The sequence below is a fragment of the Poecilia latipinna genome, unplaced genomic scaffold (genome assembly GCF_001443285.1).
Source record: "Poecilia latipinna isolate Pla-1442-1.1 unplaced genomic scaffold, P_latipinna-1.0 Scaffold522, whole genome shotgun sequence".
NCBI classification, from domain to species: domain Eukaryota; kingdom Metazoa; phylum Chordata; class Actinopteri; order Cyprinodontiformes; family Poeciliidae; genus Poecilia; species Poecilia latipinna.
Window position 1 is genome coordinate 469,652 of NW_015113138.1, and position 17,299 is coordinate 486,950.

The 17,299-nt window shown below is 37.8% G+C and overlaps 1 protein-coding gene across 1 annotated transcript in view; it reads left to right on the top strand.

Annotated features, from left to right (window-relative positions):
- exoc2 (exocyst complex component 2) overlaps positions 1-17,299 on the top strand; it is a 53,234-nt gene that overhangs the window by 9,350 nt on the left and 26,585 nt on the right. The window contains exons 2-7 of the mRNA XM_015040687.1: positions 1,477-1,634; positions 4,328-4,504; positions 5,625-5,748; positions 8,420-8,533; positions 9,910-10,034; positions 16,850-16,930. Coding sequence (XP_014896173.1) covers positions 1,517-1,634; positions 4,328-4,504; positions 5,625-5,748; positions 8,420-8,533; positions 9,910-10,034; positions 16,850-16,930 — 739 coding nt within the window. The 5' untranslated portion in view covers positions 1,477-1,516. The remainder of the gene's footprint in view (positions 1-1,476; positions 1,635-4,327; positions 4,505-5,624; positions 5,749-8,419; positions 8,534-9,909; positions 10,035-16,849; positions 16,931-17,299) is intronic.

Below are 17,299 nucleotides of genomic sequence, written 5' to 3' on the forward strand. Positions count from 1 at the left end.
GATATCCTCCTTTTTTCTGAAAATGTTACTCATTTAAATTTAGACAAATTTTGTAGAACATTGCAAACCTACATATCTGTAAGCTGTTTGGAGCTCCTTATGGATCAGTTCAGGCCTCTCACATACAGCCACATTAGTTTTGGACTGTGAGATTTCATATTTCTTGCGTATTCTTAATTTTTGAGTCTGTGCAGAGAGTTACCACAATGGACAAGCTAAGGGTCCGATCCGTGTGAACTCCTGCATTGTTTGAGGTGAACGTGTTCTGGCTGCAGAGCGAAAGGGCGGAAGCCCATCTCGGGTTGCTTCACGAAGCTGAGCTTGGTCAGAGACCTGGCAGTAATTTATTAGCAAACATCTGCTCAGCTGAAATGCTTCCTTTCATATTTTTGTTTTATTTGAAACCCTTCTCTCTCCCCAACATGAACCGATTTGCATGGTTGCTCCTTCTTTGGTACCAGAATGTGTACAGTATTGTGTGGGCTTATGAGGAATGATTGGGCAGACCAGGTTTATTTATCCTGCGCTGTGAGGTTTACATTCTTCCAATCCTCTCTGCTCTCTGTCTGTTTCGTTCTTGGCCGCTTTCTCTGTGTTTGCTAATATCTGAGAGATAACTTTTGCAATGCATACATTGTTTGGAGACGGAAATGAACTTTGAGCCAAATTCTGATCATATTTTGGTAAAAAGGTCTAAATATCTGGCATGAGTACTAAGTAAAAATCCTTGTTGAATTTATAAAATGGTTTGTGTTATTACTGATTTCATACATTGTATTGTAATAGTATTAACCTCCTGTGATTCCTTATTCGAGTTTTTACACAACATGGGAAAAATGAAAAAGAAATGAGAATAGTATAAGTTAGAAAAGCCTTATTAATTCTTCCATTTTCTAAAAGATAAAACCCATGTGTCTTAATATTATAAAGTATTTTTCCATTGGTTTTATGTTTAAATGAAATTACATTAAATTTTGGGTTGATTCCATTTTTCATTTACTTTTTTTTTTGTTGTTGTTGCTGACAGATAACCACAAATAAACCCATCCTTGTTCAAACATTTTAAAAAGGCCTCCAAACTTATTTAGATTAGAGTTTGAAACTGAATCAGTTTTCAAAGTTTGTCCAGATTAGATGCCAAGTAAAGGATAAAACATTTCAGATTATTCCCAGTTACTAACAAACTAAAAGATGTGACAAATTGTAAGACATATGAATTTAGTGCAGGGTAGTCCAATGTAAATTTGAACACACATTTTTATGTTAGTGCAACTTTTCAATGGACGTTTGGGAATATATTTGTTGATCTAATGTTTGTATAGAAGCAAAGTATGCAACAATTTCAATTAGTTTTGTTGTCGAGTTATTTTCTCTAACTTAAATGGACCAACAGGACATTCTATGTATAATGTTGTGCGAGGAGGCTGCATTTTGGATGCCACCCAATTCTTACCATTGTATGTTTTGCTTGTCCAGTTGCTGATTGGTCCAGAGCTGCACTGCGACTCAGGCCAAAATGTCACCAGCACGGCTGCCACCACTAGTCACGGGCATCTCACCTAAGGAGGGACCAGCATGGACCAAAGTGACCATTCGTGGAGAGAACCTGGGCACAGGCCCAGCTGATCTCATTGGTAAGACCTTTAAAACTAACTGAACATATCAGTACCAGTAAAGTCATAGTTTGTATTTTTGTTTTTTTATTTATATGTATATATATTTTTTTATTATTATTATTTTTTTTCATGGGAGTTGACTTTTGGAATGTGGAGTTTAATGGCCGTTCAGGTGTTTTGTCTTATTGTCTCTTGCTGAAATATACATACATGTTATTTAAATTAAGTGAATATCTTTAATTTGTTGTTAAAGGTCTTTAAATTCGAGTATGTGGAGCAGACAGGTTAAAGATATTCAGTCTTGCATCAAATGCAGTGTTCTGTCATATCCAGTCAAGAACATATAGGGACAAGTTGGCATATAGTGATAAAAAGTTACTAATAATTTGTGAAACCTGCAAAAATAAGTGATCTGAGTTTGTCATGCGATTATAAAATGTAACACAAGTCAACAGAGAATTCTGAAAATATTTAGTTTTCTTTAAAAAATAAAAACAAAAACGAGCAACTTTTCTACCTCATTACCAAATTAACCATTAAAAACAACTTTAAAACTCTAAACTGATAAAATTTAAATTACCACTGTTGATATTAATTATAATAGCCAAAATATATTTTGCATTCACCAGATTTTTGAATCAGTGGTACTAAAGATCCTTAAATGTGTTTTACTTTGACACAAACGTTTCTCGCTGGTAGTTTGTCTTTGCTAGCATATAAACACATTTATGTATAATGTTCAATGGCTTTACTAGTATTTAGATAAATGAGAAAGTCCAATGATCTCAGCTAAGAAGAACTGTAGACTTATATATTTTAGGAAACGTGTTGTTCAAAGAATATCAATTCAAATGACATAAGTACACATTTTCCAAACTGTCACCCTCAGTTTGAAAGGAAGTTTGTCAGGATTTTCAGAAATAACCCAGGAATCACCAGGTCTTAAGCTTTTCATGAACTGGAAACTGCTGGAACACCATTAGAAGCCAGTTTTACTCCACCATGGACTGAGCGAGTGTCATCCAAAATATAACCTGTCCAAAATCGACACATTAAAGCTTGACAGAGATTTGTAGCTGCACGTGTGGACAAGCCAAATACTTTCTAATATGAAGATGGAGATTCAATTATTTGGCCACAACGAGAAGACATATGGGACAAGTCAAGGAGAAGCTCTTAGTCCTAAAACCAGACTGTTAAATGGTGGTGGCAGCATGTGCTTCTTTTAGAGGTACTGGTCCACTGCACAAAGTGGATGAAGAAATGAAAGATGGTTACCGTCAGATGTTGTATCTTCACCTCACAATATCAAACGGAATGGTGAAACATGGACTCAATGTTTCAGCTGATCCCAAACCTACCTGCAGGCAACTGGAATGACCCTGAAGTAAGCCCTGAACTCACTCTTATTGAAACTTGCACTTGAAAGTTGAACCAACCAGTTTAAATGGACTTTGCGAATTCTGCCATTAAGTCAAATGTCCAGTCAGAATTGCACCTTAAGCTTAGTGATGGTTACAAATAGTGCATTGTCAAAGTGTGACCTCCATGGAGACATGTAGGTAAATATTATTTTAAGGGTGTATGTATAATTTAACCCCTGTGTGGATTAGAGAAAATCCACAATAAAATCAAAACTAAATTTGCTTGTTTCTAAACCACTTTTTTTTTTTTTATTTGACCCTCTAAAGCCCCCCACCCCCACCCCAAAAACAATTAAAATAATTATGATCCATCTGCTCACAGGTACTGGATGTATACCCTTTATATTTAAAGAAAACAGTCTTGTAAACACTCAAGACCAGAATTCACATTTTAACATATTATAAGACTTTTTCCTATTTATGAACATCGAAAAACAGAGTTGTCATTTGGCTTAAAAGAAAAAAAGTCAAATGACGTTTTTTTGTAAGCCAAACTTGAGCTTGAAACATCTTGCTCTCATTAGATGATTTTAACATCACACTTTGTCTCTGCCAATATTTTCCGTCATATTTGCCAGTTCCTGTAAAAACTCTGATGGCAGTTCAGAGGACCCACAAACCGCTCTTCATCAGGCTGCCAGCTCCCTGGCCAGGAGTACAAGTCTATTCCTGACCGTCCATGTCCCTGGGGCCTTGACTAGGACAATTAGATATGCACAAATGTGTGTGAGTGCTTATGTATCCAAACAAAGTGGCCTATGGAGAACAGAGGCAGGAAATGGGGCTCTAATGGGCAAATTATTTACGGTTTTATGGGCTATTTGTTGATCGCCTCTCGCTGGGTGACACACACGCCAAGCGCTACCAGATCTCCTCTGCTGAAAATGCCCAAGTTCTGCCTGCCTCACGAAGGTTTTGTGAGGTTCTAAGAAGAGGCTGACAGATGTCGGGGCAGAGTGCACATTGTGCCAGTAATGAGCCACTTAGCACTGAGGAGTCACTCGCATTAAGTTTAAGCAGTTGAGTGAGTTGGAGGAAGATCAAGGCCACCCACGCCAGCTGTGACCCCGGCTTGAGCTTCGACCTCTGGTGACAGTTTGACTAAACTTGCTGATAGATGACAGCGCTGTCTGAGTAAGCTCTTCTACACTGCTCCATATTTGTATTCCTGTGTGTGTGTGCTTGCATTCCAAATGTTTATTTGTTCCCCCTGTGTGTGTATGTGTGTGTGTGTGTGTGTCTGCATCTTTCACCCATTTCACCTTTTTCTCTCCCTCTCCATCTCAGGTCTGTCCATCTGCGGCCATAACTGCATGCTGACAGCAGAGTGGATGTCGGCCAGCAAAATAGTGTGCCGTGTGGGGCCTGCCAAAGATGACAAGGGAGAAATCATCGTCACCACAAAGTCCGGAGGCCTCGGCACCTCGACCGTCTCATTTAAACTGCTCAGGCCAGAGAGGATTGGTAAGACTCAAAAGGGAAAAGGTCAACGAACCAATGAAGTGCCCATGAGCGCTGCAGCTATTGATGATGTATATATGGCTTGAAGTAAACTTTAAATTTAGTTTCTTCTGGATATCTGTCAACAATGGCTTGGGCCCAGATTGGTGGATTGCAAGAGTAACAGATGACAGATTCTCCCTCCTGAGCTGCCAAACTGTGCAGCTCCTCCTCTCTTAAAAACCTCCGAGACCTTCACAGTTAAACAACTTTCAGGCTAAATTATTTAACTAATGATTTTACTTTTAAAGGCAGTTTCTTGGTCTTGGTTTTTATTTATTTATATCAGGAGACTGAAAATAAGTAGGTGCAACATTTCAAGAGTTTTTGTAAAAAAAAAAATATATAGTGTATTATTTTTTTCCTCTTGTTTACAATGATGCACCACTTTGTGTTGGTCAGTTGCATAAATTCCCAGTAAAATATACTCAAGTGGCACAATGTCAAATGATTTTAGTGGATTGAAAACCTTTGTAAGGCAGTATCTACTGGTGACATTTTTCATAACATTCTACTTTTAATCTAACCACAATCTAATAAAAACACCACATCTAATTGCATGTGGTGTTTATTTATTATTTCTAATATAAATTAGTGTTCTGTCAGATTACAACAATTTTACTAAACCAAATTGATTTTATTTGAATTTGACAATGCAATATTGAATTTAGCAAACTGTTAATGTGAGTACAAATTGCAATAAAGTTAATAAGATTTTAAAACCTTCAATAAATTATTTTTCCCTTAACATTTCAGGGATTTTCTTGCTTTGTCACTCATCACTTCATATTATTGTTGCAAAGTTTTTTTGTTTTTTTGGGGGTTTTTTTTTTATGCTAATTTTTTAAGCTGTGATTAATTAATATAATCGTTGCATTTGGTCTTTTATGACACAGTTTCAGTTGCACAAACTGAATAAAAATGCTTCATTGTATTAGGTATTGAAATATAGAAAAACAATGAATACATGAACCCACGGTTGACTTATTTACTGTTTGCATGCTTGTAAAATAAATGAGAGCGAGTGTGTTTGTGTGTGAGCCCATCTGGGACGTGTTGTGACTGCGTCCCGCCTGTCCTGCAGGTATCCTGGAGCAGTCCGCCGTGTGGGTGGACGAGGTGAACTACGACATGAGGACGAACCGCAACAAAGGAATCTCCCCCTTCTCTCTGCGTCCCAGCAATCCACTGGGCATCGAGATGGACAAGTACGGATCGAAAACATACAAAAACACACACATGCCATCTCACTGCCATAAACACGAGGGCTCTCAAGTCACTGAGTCATGGGTTACATCTCTAAACAGACCCAAACTCTCCCCATATGCCGGCATTTGAAATATTATGCCAGCATGGGAGCAGCCGAGCTGCTCCGCACAGGGAGTGGAAACAACATAATTGTGTATAAAGTAGAGAGGAGAACGATAAAGAGACATTTGGAAAGGACTCTGGGAGAAAACGTCACACTTACAGCGCCTCGCAGAGCAGGCAGTGTGCTGATGGCTCCCACGCGTCGGCCAGGGAGGGCAGAGCTTGTAACTTATAGTTTGTCTTGTCAAGTTCTGACATTTCTGGTTCAGTATTTGTTTGACTTAGAGGGTCTGGGGGCAAGTGACCGCTCGTGGCCAGAGACAAGACCCCCATAAACAGGCTGCTCCATTGACTGCCTCCCAGAGATGCATTAAACATTCACCGCAGCGCGTCTCCGTGTTTGCCTTTCAGTCAGATTAAAGCTATCTCTGGCTGATATGTAACATGAAGGCATTCGAAAAGAGCCCGATAGGTTGTTTACATTTTTCTGCAGTGATCTCACTTTTAGGATTTGCTGCTAGAAGTATTTAGCAGCTTTAAAAGAAGACAGGTCACTTATAACTTCCACTTGTGAGGTGTTGCTTGCAAATGCTGCGATCTCTGATAGAAACACTTGATGCACAAAATTTAAACCTGCTTCTGAATGAAGGGTTGAAGCCTAAATATTTAATTAAGATTTAATCACACCCTAAGCTACATTTATATTTTAAATGTTTTTTACGGTATTGCTTTTTTATCTTTTATTTGTATCAGAAGCATAATTAGAGATAATCTCTTCTTTACATGAAGACATTGTGTATACTCTACATAAAATAAAGATTGTTGATATAAACAAAATTTAAAAATAAAGCAGAAATAAATTTAAATCTACTTTGACCTTTTAAAAACAGGTGTAAAATGTTTTATTAATCACAGAAATAAAAATGGATAACTCAAATCAGCATAATACATACAAATATTTTAAAAAATTAAGATAAAACCAAACTAAACAATAAGACTAAAGATAAATTTACTGTAAGGTAAGAATAGGAATGCATTTTCATTATGCATCTTAATCACTTAAATTAGTGAAATAAACGAAAAACACATTTTAAGCATTCTTTTCAAAACTTCTATGTTCTCTAAGAAAGCTGTTTAACAGGCAAGGACTGTCAATTTTTGCTTAATAATCTTATATTTTAAAAACATATTACTTAAAAATACATAAAATCTAAAAGCTCCCACATTTTTCATTTTGTAAAAGTGAATCAACTAACGACATATTCTTCTATATGCTCAGTTTTTTGAGAATATCACAGAGGTCAGGGACAAATGCTTTGATGTGTGCATTTTCTGTTGGATTCAAAACAACCCCAGTCTAAAAACAAAAATCTGCGCTGAGGTTTACTTTTATGCTCAGTGTTTGTTATATTTTAACTGTCGAGTCAAAACAGTTTACACAAATATGTTTCTGTGTGGTATAGTTTCCTACAGAAAGAATCAAAATCAGCAGGTCAGACTTCAGAGAAAATCCGAAATCTGATGAGTGCATTGCTGAAATCTTCATTATGTCAAACTGAACTTTCCAGAAAGCTTATCTCATTTCAGAAATGTAAAATCTTCTTGCTACATCAGAATTCTAAAGATAGGAACACCATCGCTTTTGTCCAATGCTGTTTGTGGCTGTGTATGAAGTCCAGCTGTGAGATTTAAAAACACCATAAAATGTTGATTGATGAGGAACATTGTATGAGGAAAAGCCAGCTCATCTGTTCTGCTTTGCTTTTATTCCTTAAAATAGCTTCAATCTGAGTTCTGCTTGATGCGAGACATTTTTTTTGTCATAAACATTTACAATTAAACAAATGTTCTCTTGGTATCAGTTCCACCGTTCAGGAGTAAAAGATATTAGAATAAATACGACAGCATTTCTGGTCATTTAAAATTTTACAGACATTTATTATTTTTTTATGAGACTAAGAGCCTTCAGAAAGATAAAAATCTAATCCTGAGTAAATATTTTCACTTAGAAGTGTAAATGAGCTGAAAATCAACTGGAAAAATGAAATATATGTTGAGGTGGGGGAACAGCAGGAACCCTGGCACTCCCATCCACGGGAGGAACCTCTGGTTTTGTATGTATTTGCGCGCAAACATCACCATGATGGTAGATGGTTTTCTTTTTCTTCACATAATTAAACACTGAACTCTAATGTGAGACGTTTCCTTCTTTATATGTGTGTGTGTTTATGCATGTGTGTGTGTGTGTAACTGCAGGGTGGGTGGTGATGCTGGGGATGTTGGTTTGTGTAGCCCACAGGTCATTAGTAGAGATCAAGCTTCCCTAATGAGTACTGGGTCCTCCAGGGGCATCCAGGCGTCACACACTGCACTTCCCACGCCAGGCTCTCCAAGGCCTGTGCTTCCTGGCTACACGCTGCCCCCTGCTGGAAAATAAAATTACATTAAAATGATGCATCTTTACAACTAGCGTACTTATAATTCAGTTCTCCTCAACAATACTCAGCTGTTCATACAGTTTTCTCTTGCTTTTACATGCCTTAATGTTTTTTTTTTTTTTTCTTGTAGGGGCAAAGTCCCACAGAAAGACCTGGAGCAGGTATTTCCTGGAATGAGTGGAGACTTCACCAGTGAGAACTTCTCTGCCTCCTGGTACCTTATAGAGAACCACGCAGGCTCCGGGTAGGTCCATTGTTGTGTCTGTTTAAACAACCATCTCATAAAGCAGAAAGACGGTTTCCTCTTACTGGTCATGCACTTGAGGTGTCTGTTTTTCACTGAGACAGAAGTAAAATCTGGATTTTTTCATCCACTGGTTACAACTCTGATGCCTTTTTGTTTTAAATACTTTTTTTCACCACACATAGTGCAAGTATTCAGAAAATACATTTCCTCAATGTTTTTTAGATTCAAGTGACAAATGCCACAAGTAACAAAAATACAGAGTATTTAGAGGAGGAAATGTAATAATTTCTCAGAATCTGACAGTGTTGCATTTTAACTACGGGATTTTGCTAATATGTTTTTTGATACACAAGTTTGGATGTGTGAGACACAAATGCATCTCACACAGTTTCCTCATTTCGTATATTTGCAGTTTTAGTTGTTTTATGGATGACTTTTTCCACTTTAAATGGAAGCCATTTCTAACGACAGATTTTGCACAGACTTTCCAAAATTACTTCTAGATTAATTAAATGATCTGCTCAAAGTTTTCTGTAAGGAAACACAATTATGTCACTCCAGTTTCTACTTTCTACTCAGTTTAGTTATTTATTGATCCTAATCTGTCATATTTCATAATGGTCAACACATCCAAATGGAAATCAGAAATCCAATTAATTTAAACTAGATGTTGTATGAATGATGTATATTTAAAAGAGATAGTACTTGGGAGAAAAATGTACCATTCAGTTTTTTTTTTTACAAGTTTCTGACATTTTGCAGTTGAAATAATAATCAAGGATTATTTTAAAATGAAGAAACAATTCAATATACTGCTGGAAATGATTTCTACATTCATTTACTGACTGGTAAAAAAAAATATGCCAGGAATTCCAGCTGAAGAAAACAAAAACATAGTTACATTGTTTTTTTTTTTCTTTCTTTCTTTTTTTTTTTTTACCAATTCCCTTTGAGTTTCTCCCCACATTGTCAGCTGGTTCTTCAGAGATCAGAGCGGCGTGTAGACGAGGTAGCCTGTTGACCCTAAAGACTGTTGGGGCAGAGGAGAGTTATTTTGGACACTCCTGGCTTCCTCTCCCCCCTGCTTAGCCTTCCAGTAACCCAGACCCCGAGGATCCAGCATGACCAGGGGCCTCTGTTTGGACCTCACTGGGTGACTGTTTCTTCCTGCAGAGGAAACCTCACTCAGGACACTGACACACAGACACACGTACTCGCACACGTAAAATCTCAAACTATGCGTCCCGAAATAGTGTGCAAGAAATGCAAACAGGCACGAATAAGAAACAAATTCAAGTCATCGTTTGGCTTTTTTGTTTATGTCTCGCAATAAACTGATAATTATTAGTTGTTTTTGTTGATTTTCGTTGCAGATTTGAGCAGCTGAAGATCGCAGCCAATAACCTGAAGAAGCAAGCGACCAAGAAAAACGAGGGAAGCCTGGCCTATGTGAAAGGAGGCCTCAGCACATTCTTTGAGGCTCAGGACGCTCTGGCAGGTAAAAAAAAAAAAAAAAATGATCACAAACGTCCGCAAACCTTTACTCCCTCACTTCATATTTGGCCTCAGAAATAAGGTCCTAATTTGGTGGTAAATGTACAAGTTGGGCCGTTTTAATCCCCCCCCTCTCCACCGCCACATGTGGTTTAGCAGCGGTTGATTAAAGAGGCTCATTTGGACGGTGTGTGAAAACCCTCCTCTCTGCACTACAGTTCCAGCAGCCAACCACAACACGGTTAAATCACCTCCATCAAAATGAGATCAGCTCTCACCTGTCAGCCTCGCTCGGCTCCGAGACGTGGTTAGAAAAGCACGAACACGCTGTTCACACTCGCTGACCCTCAGATGCCAAAAAGATTTCAAGGTGGCAGAGTCGGGCCGCTGTCGCTCTGCCAGGTACCTCGAATCAATTGTTCACTTCATCATTCATGCTTTTGTCTGTTTACGCTCTGCTCCCGCCGCAGCCACTCAGTTACTTCCCCTTACTATTTATATGTACACTTTTCTGCCTCCATCTTTATTATTATTGCTTTCCGTATGTTTGTGCTCCGGTTGGAGGAGAGGCAATGTTTTCATTGTTAGTGACTGAATCTAAATAAACGGAGCAGCCCAACACAATGCGAGCCAGAGTATTAGGACTGATAGAGCTGATAACGGAGCCAATATGACCAATGGGAACAATGCAGAGTCATTCTCACGTTCAGACTGAGCGTGGCTACTGTGTGCCCACTGCTCCAATGGGAAGTGCACAGTCTGGAGGGGTTGCAGGAAGCAACGCGCCATGTGTGCACTACATTGACCTGTGGGCCAAATGGACTCACACTCATGGTTGGTGGAGTGTGTACCCTCTTTCAGCTCTAATGTTTTATGTATTAGGACATAATAAAAATGATCTGATGTTTGCCAGGTTCTAAAATGACTTAAAGTGAGGTGTAGAAAAGCACAGAACATATTCCATATTGTCATTTGTTAGTCATTTAATATAAGGCTGAAATGGAAAAGCTGTGGATGGAAAAACAAAATACATCCAACAGCTCAGCTTGTAGAATCACCTTCAGCACCAGTAGCTGTCGGTAGTCAATTCCTGTATGACTTTATCATTTTCCCACATCATTGTGGGGTAATTCCACCAACCTCTTTACAACCTTGTCTCCCTGCTTCCATGGCCCAATTTGGACCAAGCTTCAGTTGTCCAAATCGGACAAGTTGACCTGCCTCACATTTGACTTTGAAATAATTAAATTTTCAGATAACTTCATGGATGACTGCAAAACGAGCTGAAATCATCAGCATTTGCTGATGACAGGCTGGTGTTTAGTTTGGTTTTAATTTTATACAGTCTGACCAACTGACTGCATTAGATTTATAGTTGCAGAGATGTTTTCCTTCGACCCTTCTAAGCAAACTGTCTTTGTTCCATCTTTTTCTATTTATGCTTTTATTAACTTTAACATTTACATTGTTAACTGATAAAAGTTCAAGCTTGGCATGGAGCTTATGGATTTTTTAACATTTTTGCAGAGTATTACATGGTCTGACATTGGGGGGAAGTCACTGAAACATTCAATCATGAAGGCTGGTAGCCCTCTTAGATGTTTTCCACTGTGAATAATCTCAGACTCACTCAGTTTATGTAATGGTTTATAACCCTTCTCACACTGATGGACAGTAGCAGTACCATTCAGACCAAATATCACCAGCAGCAACCACAAATCACTTATTCAAGTCCTCTAACTAGAAAATCTCGACTGCTGCTTTCATTTTTCCATCTTCTCTAAACTCCAAGAGTGCATTTTTGTTTTTCACACTGCTATAAGGATTTTAAAATGCATTTACTTAAAAGATGTGTGCAAAAATGGAACAATATAGAACATAACAGTCCATAGGTGTGTGATAGGTGGATGTAGCTTCATATGCTTTAACCTCATTTTGGAGTTCCCCAAATTTGAGGACATTTTTTGTCATTTTTACCTATAAGATAAGAATGAGATGGTTGATGGATAATTTTAGGGTTTAGTGATTTTTTTTTCTATTTTCCAATGAAACTTAGAAATTAAAAACATTAAACTGAAACTATTTTTGAGTTAAAAATTATTTTATTTCCAATTCGGGCCTCTTCTATTTCCTTTTTCAGCAGTGTTACATTATATAAGCTGCATCAAAAGAAAGTGTATGACTACTTATAAATGTGTAAATTATTTTGAACAACTCTGAGGGAGTTATCTTTAGATTCTCAGCGCTTGTCTGCTTTTTCACTATTGACACTTATTTTGTATTCGTGTCGCCAGTTGCAAGAAATATGCCTTGAAACTGATAATTTAGGTATGTCTACTTGTGTGAATACATAAAACATTGAAAGCATTCTCTCTCTCTCTCTCTCTCTCTCTCTCTCTCTCAGAGCATTTCGCATCTGGTCATAAAAGATTTTCACATTATTCTGTTTTTGAAGTTTTTCTGCATCCTAGCTTAATCTTGCTTTCACTTTTTGTGAGTTTATTTATTCATCAGCAGCTCCTAACAACAGCAGGACAGAGTAAAGAAACATTATCTTGACAGCAGTACAGCATCAAACACTGTGGCTGTAAAATACCTCTCCTCAAATGCTATATTACATCCATGTGTCAAAGGGTTTTATTCTTTTCCCCCTCATAAAGATAAACATTGTCTCATATTTGAACCAGCAGCGTGACTTGAAGGTTAATTTTCAAACCTCTAGACCCCATGGCTTCTCGCTGTGACTCATTACTGCCCCGCGGCATCCTTTTCAGGCCAGCGTTCGGTTCTCTGTCTTGAAAAATGAGGCAGCCGCACAGAATGGGTAGTTGGGTCAGGGATATATTCTTTACACGGAGTATGGCTGGCCAAACCAATGCACAGAGCACGCAGCCTGTGAGCTAGCCAGTTGGACTCGGCCCCTGCAGTGAACCGCTGCAGGGCTACTAAGCACAGCTGTCTGAGCAACTGTGAATCCCTTCTTTGTGTCTCTGAGGAGCTTGGCACGTTGTCGTCGTTCTGAGCCAGACCAGATGAAGCTTACCTGAGAGGCAGCTTTTGGGATTTTTAGAAAGTCTTGCACTTCAAAAATGTGCTGCGTTGGAAGTTGCTGCTGTGCCTGCAGACGCTCTCAGTCACCATGTGACATTCTCGTCTCCCCTCTTGTTTACTTTCAGCTCGCATGCTTAGATGTTCATCAGGTTTTATTGATGACTTTAATTGAAGTCTGAGGTTATTTTTTAATGCAGCATGCAAGGTGGAAAGATGGACGAGAAGCCAAACCTGTGTAAAGAAATGACATGGATGGAAAAAGTTCAGAGCAACAGCGACACTCTGAGGTTTTCTTCTTCTGAACATTTTTTTTTAGTTCTCATTTAAGGGCTTTTAGCTGTTTTTCCTCTTGAGTTCACTATAGACATTTCTAACATTTAAAATAGCCATTTATTATAAAATCTGACTTTTGCATTTTAGAAACGAAAAGATCTGCAAAATGCCTTGTTGTTTTGGGATAGTTTGCAAGTACTTCGTTCTACATAGTTTGTAATTATGTGTAGAGGATATAAAACATGGAAAACATTCCATATTTTGAAATCAACATCACGTTTTCATAATGTGTTGAAAATATAAACTGAAATTAGAGACGATGTCCTTGATGAAAGCCCCTTCACTTTTAAGTCATTTATGTGGCAGCATTTTGGTGATCTAGCCAGTATGAACTTAGCATTTTTATATAATACATTGATAAATGGCACTTAATAGCAGCATTTAATCATGTTTTCCAATATATTGATATTTATTGATGCTCTCGTAGAACTACTAGTGGAAAGATAGTCTAAGTAACAATCCAAACAAGGCAGTTAGTTTGGGGGTCTGCAGACCTCATTAGGTTTTTTGCTATCACAATAAATAACAATTTGTATCCTGTTAGAAAAGCATCACAATAATGATAAACAATACAATAATAATCTATCCCAAGTTGTGAGTTGAACAAAAGGAATAGTGACTAGATACGAACTATTTGTAAACGCGTTTAAAAACCATTACTGCTGCCTGGTAGCAATTTAATGATATATAACTTTTATTTTGTAGAGTCAGGATTGCATCTGATCATCTCTAGTTTAAAATCTAAAGTTTGTTCCAACTTCAACTGGATAGTTCTATGCTAAATTCTCTCTAACAGAATTGTATTCTGTGAAAACAGAATACAGTCAGCTGACCTGTGATCAAAATCTGGCAATTTCCTTTGATTAGCTTTGACTGGTGATCATCCAGTCAGATACTGAAAAAATTGTTTTATTTTTTTTGCTATTCAATAATTGCATGAAAACTAAGGGTAACACTTTATTTGAAGGGGGTTGAATAAGACTGTCATGTCACCGTCATAAACATGACATAACATGTCATGAACATGAATAAGCCTTCATGAATATTTATGACTGTTGTCATAAAGTGTCATTTGGTAAATTATGACACTTTTAATACAAAGTTGACATTATTCAAAATGTCTTTGTTATGACAACTTGACATTAACTAAGAAATAATTACTGATATAAATTTGTTATAAAAGTATTACTGATTGCACTTTAAAAATTAGGTAACTTTATGTTATTAAAGATAAAGTTTAAACAGTAATGATTTCTTAGTTAATGTCAAGTTGTCATAACAAAGGCATTTTGAATAATGTCAACTTTGTATTAAAAGTGTCATAATTTACCGAATGACGCTTTATGACAATAGTCATAAATATTCATGAAGGCTTATTCATGTTCATGACAGGTGTTATGTCATGTTTATGAAAGTATCATGACAGTCTTATTCATCCCCCTTCAAATAAAGTGTTACCAAACTAAGAATACTTTTCTAATCTTGTAATTACTTTTTTTTTTTTTGACTCTAAAATACTATATTTATCAAGAAATCGGCAGTATTGTTTTCTTTAAAAAATAAATAAATTGGAATAAGCAGGTAATTCTCTCAGGGAAATCGATATCGGACAGCAAAAGCTTGATTGTTGTGCCGCTAATTCTATAAAACAATGTTGATTATTTGCTAAATATTTCCTCTATTTATGAAATCCAAAACCTGGGTAATGGAGTGTGTTTTAGAATTTTTTTTTACAAAATAAAAATAGTTTAAGGGCTATAGAGGAGATAATTTGGGCCTAAATGTTTCTCAGATGATGCACATGTAATTTTCAATCAATTTCATCTTTTACTCTATTAATGTTCTTATATTTTCATCTGATCAATATTTTCACTTTAAGGGAAATGTCTCGGGGTTTTGTGGAGAAATTTGTCCCTGCACACTGTTTGATCTCGAAGCCTGAGAGACGAGCCGGGCCGATTCTTCTGAGACATTCTCTCTCTGGCTGATTGAATGAGTGACAGGCTGTGAGGGAGGGGCGGGTTATTTCTGCTAAAATGTTGAAATTTGAGGTTTTTCATTGTTGTGTGAAAAGGAAGTCTCCCAGTGATGCAGGAAACGGAACAGCTACCGTGGTCCAAAAATGAAAGATTCCCAGGGCCTGTTTGCCGCGTCCCCAGCCCCAGCAGGAGTCAAAACATCTCCAGCTTTAGAAACTAGGGACACTGTATTTTTATTTTTATTCTCTTTTTTTCTTTTTCCCCTCCCTGAACGGTTCCAGGAAGCGGAGCAGGAGCTGCGGCTCTTCCTCAGGACCTGCCTTCGTGTGTTCTCCGGATCTTGACCTGTTTAACTTAACTGTAACGTCATCAGGCCTCTCGGTGGGAGAGGACAGGCAGCTGGCAGTGGGGCAAAGGGCAGTCTGGAGACATGAAGCAGACCTGCAGTGTGTGTGTCATCCTTTGTTTTTGGCCCTATCAATCCTGCGTACACACACCATCTCTGCTTATTTCCGTCCTAACCTGTGTTCAGTCACATTTACTGCTGGCTTGTAGTGACGTCCTTACTACAAACAGTGTGTTTGAACAGTGTGTCTCAGTAATGCTTCTGTCTGTCTGATTCGAGCCTTCTTTATTTATGGAAATCTTCCCTTTCTCCTTCTTTTTTTTTTTCAATCAGCTAAAAGCCATTTGGTGTAAATGTTTATTTGTCGTCTTCATTTTTTTAGATGGAGTTCTTCTTCACGATGGTGTCGCTGCACAAGTATGCAAGAGATTGTCTTTTAAAGGCTCCCCACCTCTTTGCGACTCTGTCAATAAACCCACCCTCAGCTCTCAGCACCCAGCTGCCCACTACTGAACACCATTTATTTATTCACTGCGGTAGCCCCACCACTCTCTCCCTCTTTTTTCCCCCCTTTTAGTTTTTTTTCTTCTTCATTCCGCCTTTTTCAAACTCTCTTTCTGGTATGAAGCTCTTCATGCTTAGTGATGGCTACAAGCCATCAGAGGGTTCCTGCCCCCCTTTCACTCTCCTCTCTGCCGCAGTCACTTTTGGCATAAAAGCGTGTTATTTTTTCAAACAAATGAGACGTTTTACATTCATATTTACCCCCTCTTGGTCAAAGGGCTTTAATGTCCCAAAACCACCAAACTGTGCTGTTAATGGCTGTAGTTGGGCGACTTGATCCAGGCCAGTGCTAGGTCACGTCTTGGCAGTGTGGGAACAGCCACTGGTAGGTTCAATAGCAGCATCTGTGAGTGGAGAACCGGTGAGGTTATCTCACATCTACCACTGAGGCAGAGCCAGTTTGTTGTTTTACCTTCAGTTCCTGAAGCTAAAAATGTCCATATCTTTGGTGTCCCACTGCAGTTAAGAAAACAGAAATAATTGTCATACGTCTGTTGCAATTATGTTTATAATTTTCAGTCATTAAAGTTATTAATACTCTTCCAGCGATCCACCAGAGACTGGAATCGGATGGAACAGAGAAAGTTGAGGGATCGATGACCCAACGACTGGAAAACATCCTAAATCGTAAGTTTGATTTTAAATTTTGTGGAACGTAACTGATGATGATTGTTTAAAAATTTACACCAGGTAGATGGTCTTTGGTTCTGGCCTTCTTGTGAATTAAAAAATAAAAATAAGTTTTTCTCCAGGTACACATACACATTTTGTTCATTTTTAAGTTAACCAACTAAGTTGCACATATTTTTTATAGTTATACTTTATTTATGTAGAAATTCTTCCCCTATTTGTTTAGTAAAGTTATTCTTTTCTATTTTCAAATTGATGTTTTCAATTTTGCTTATTAATTGTATACATATTCTTAGCTATTTGTATCTATATTCATCTATTTTCATTTAAATGTAAGTATTAGAGCACCACCGAAAAAGGAATTTC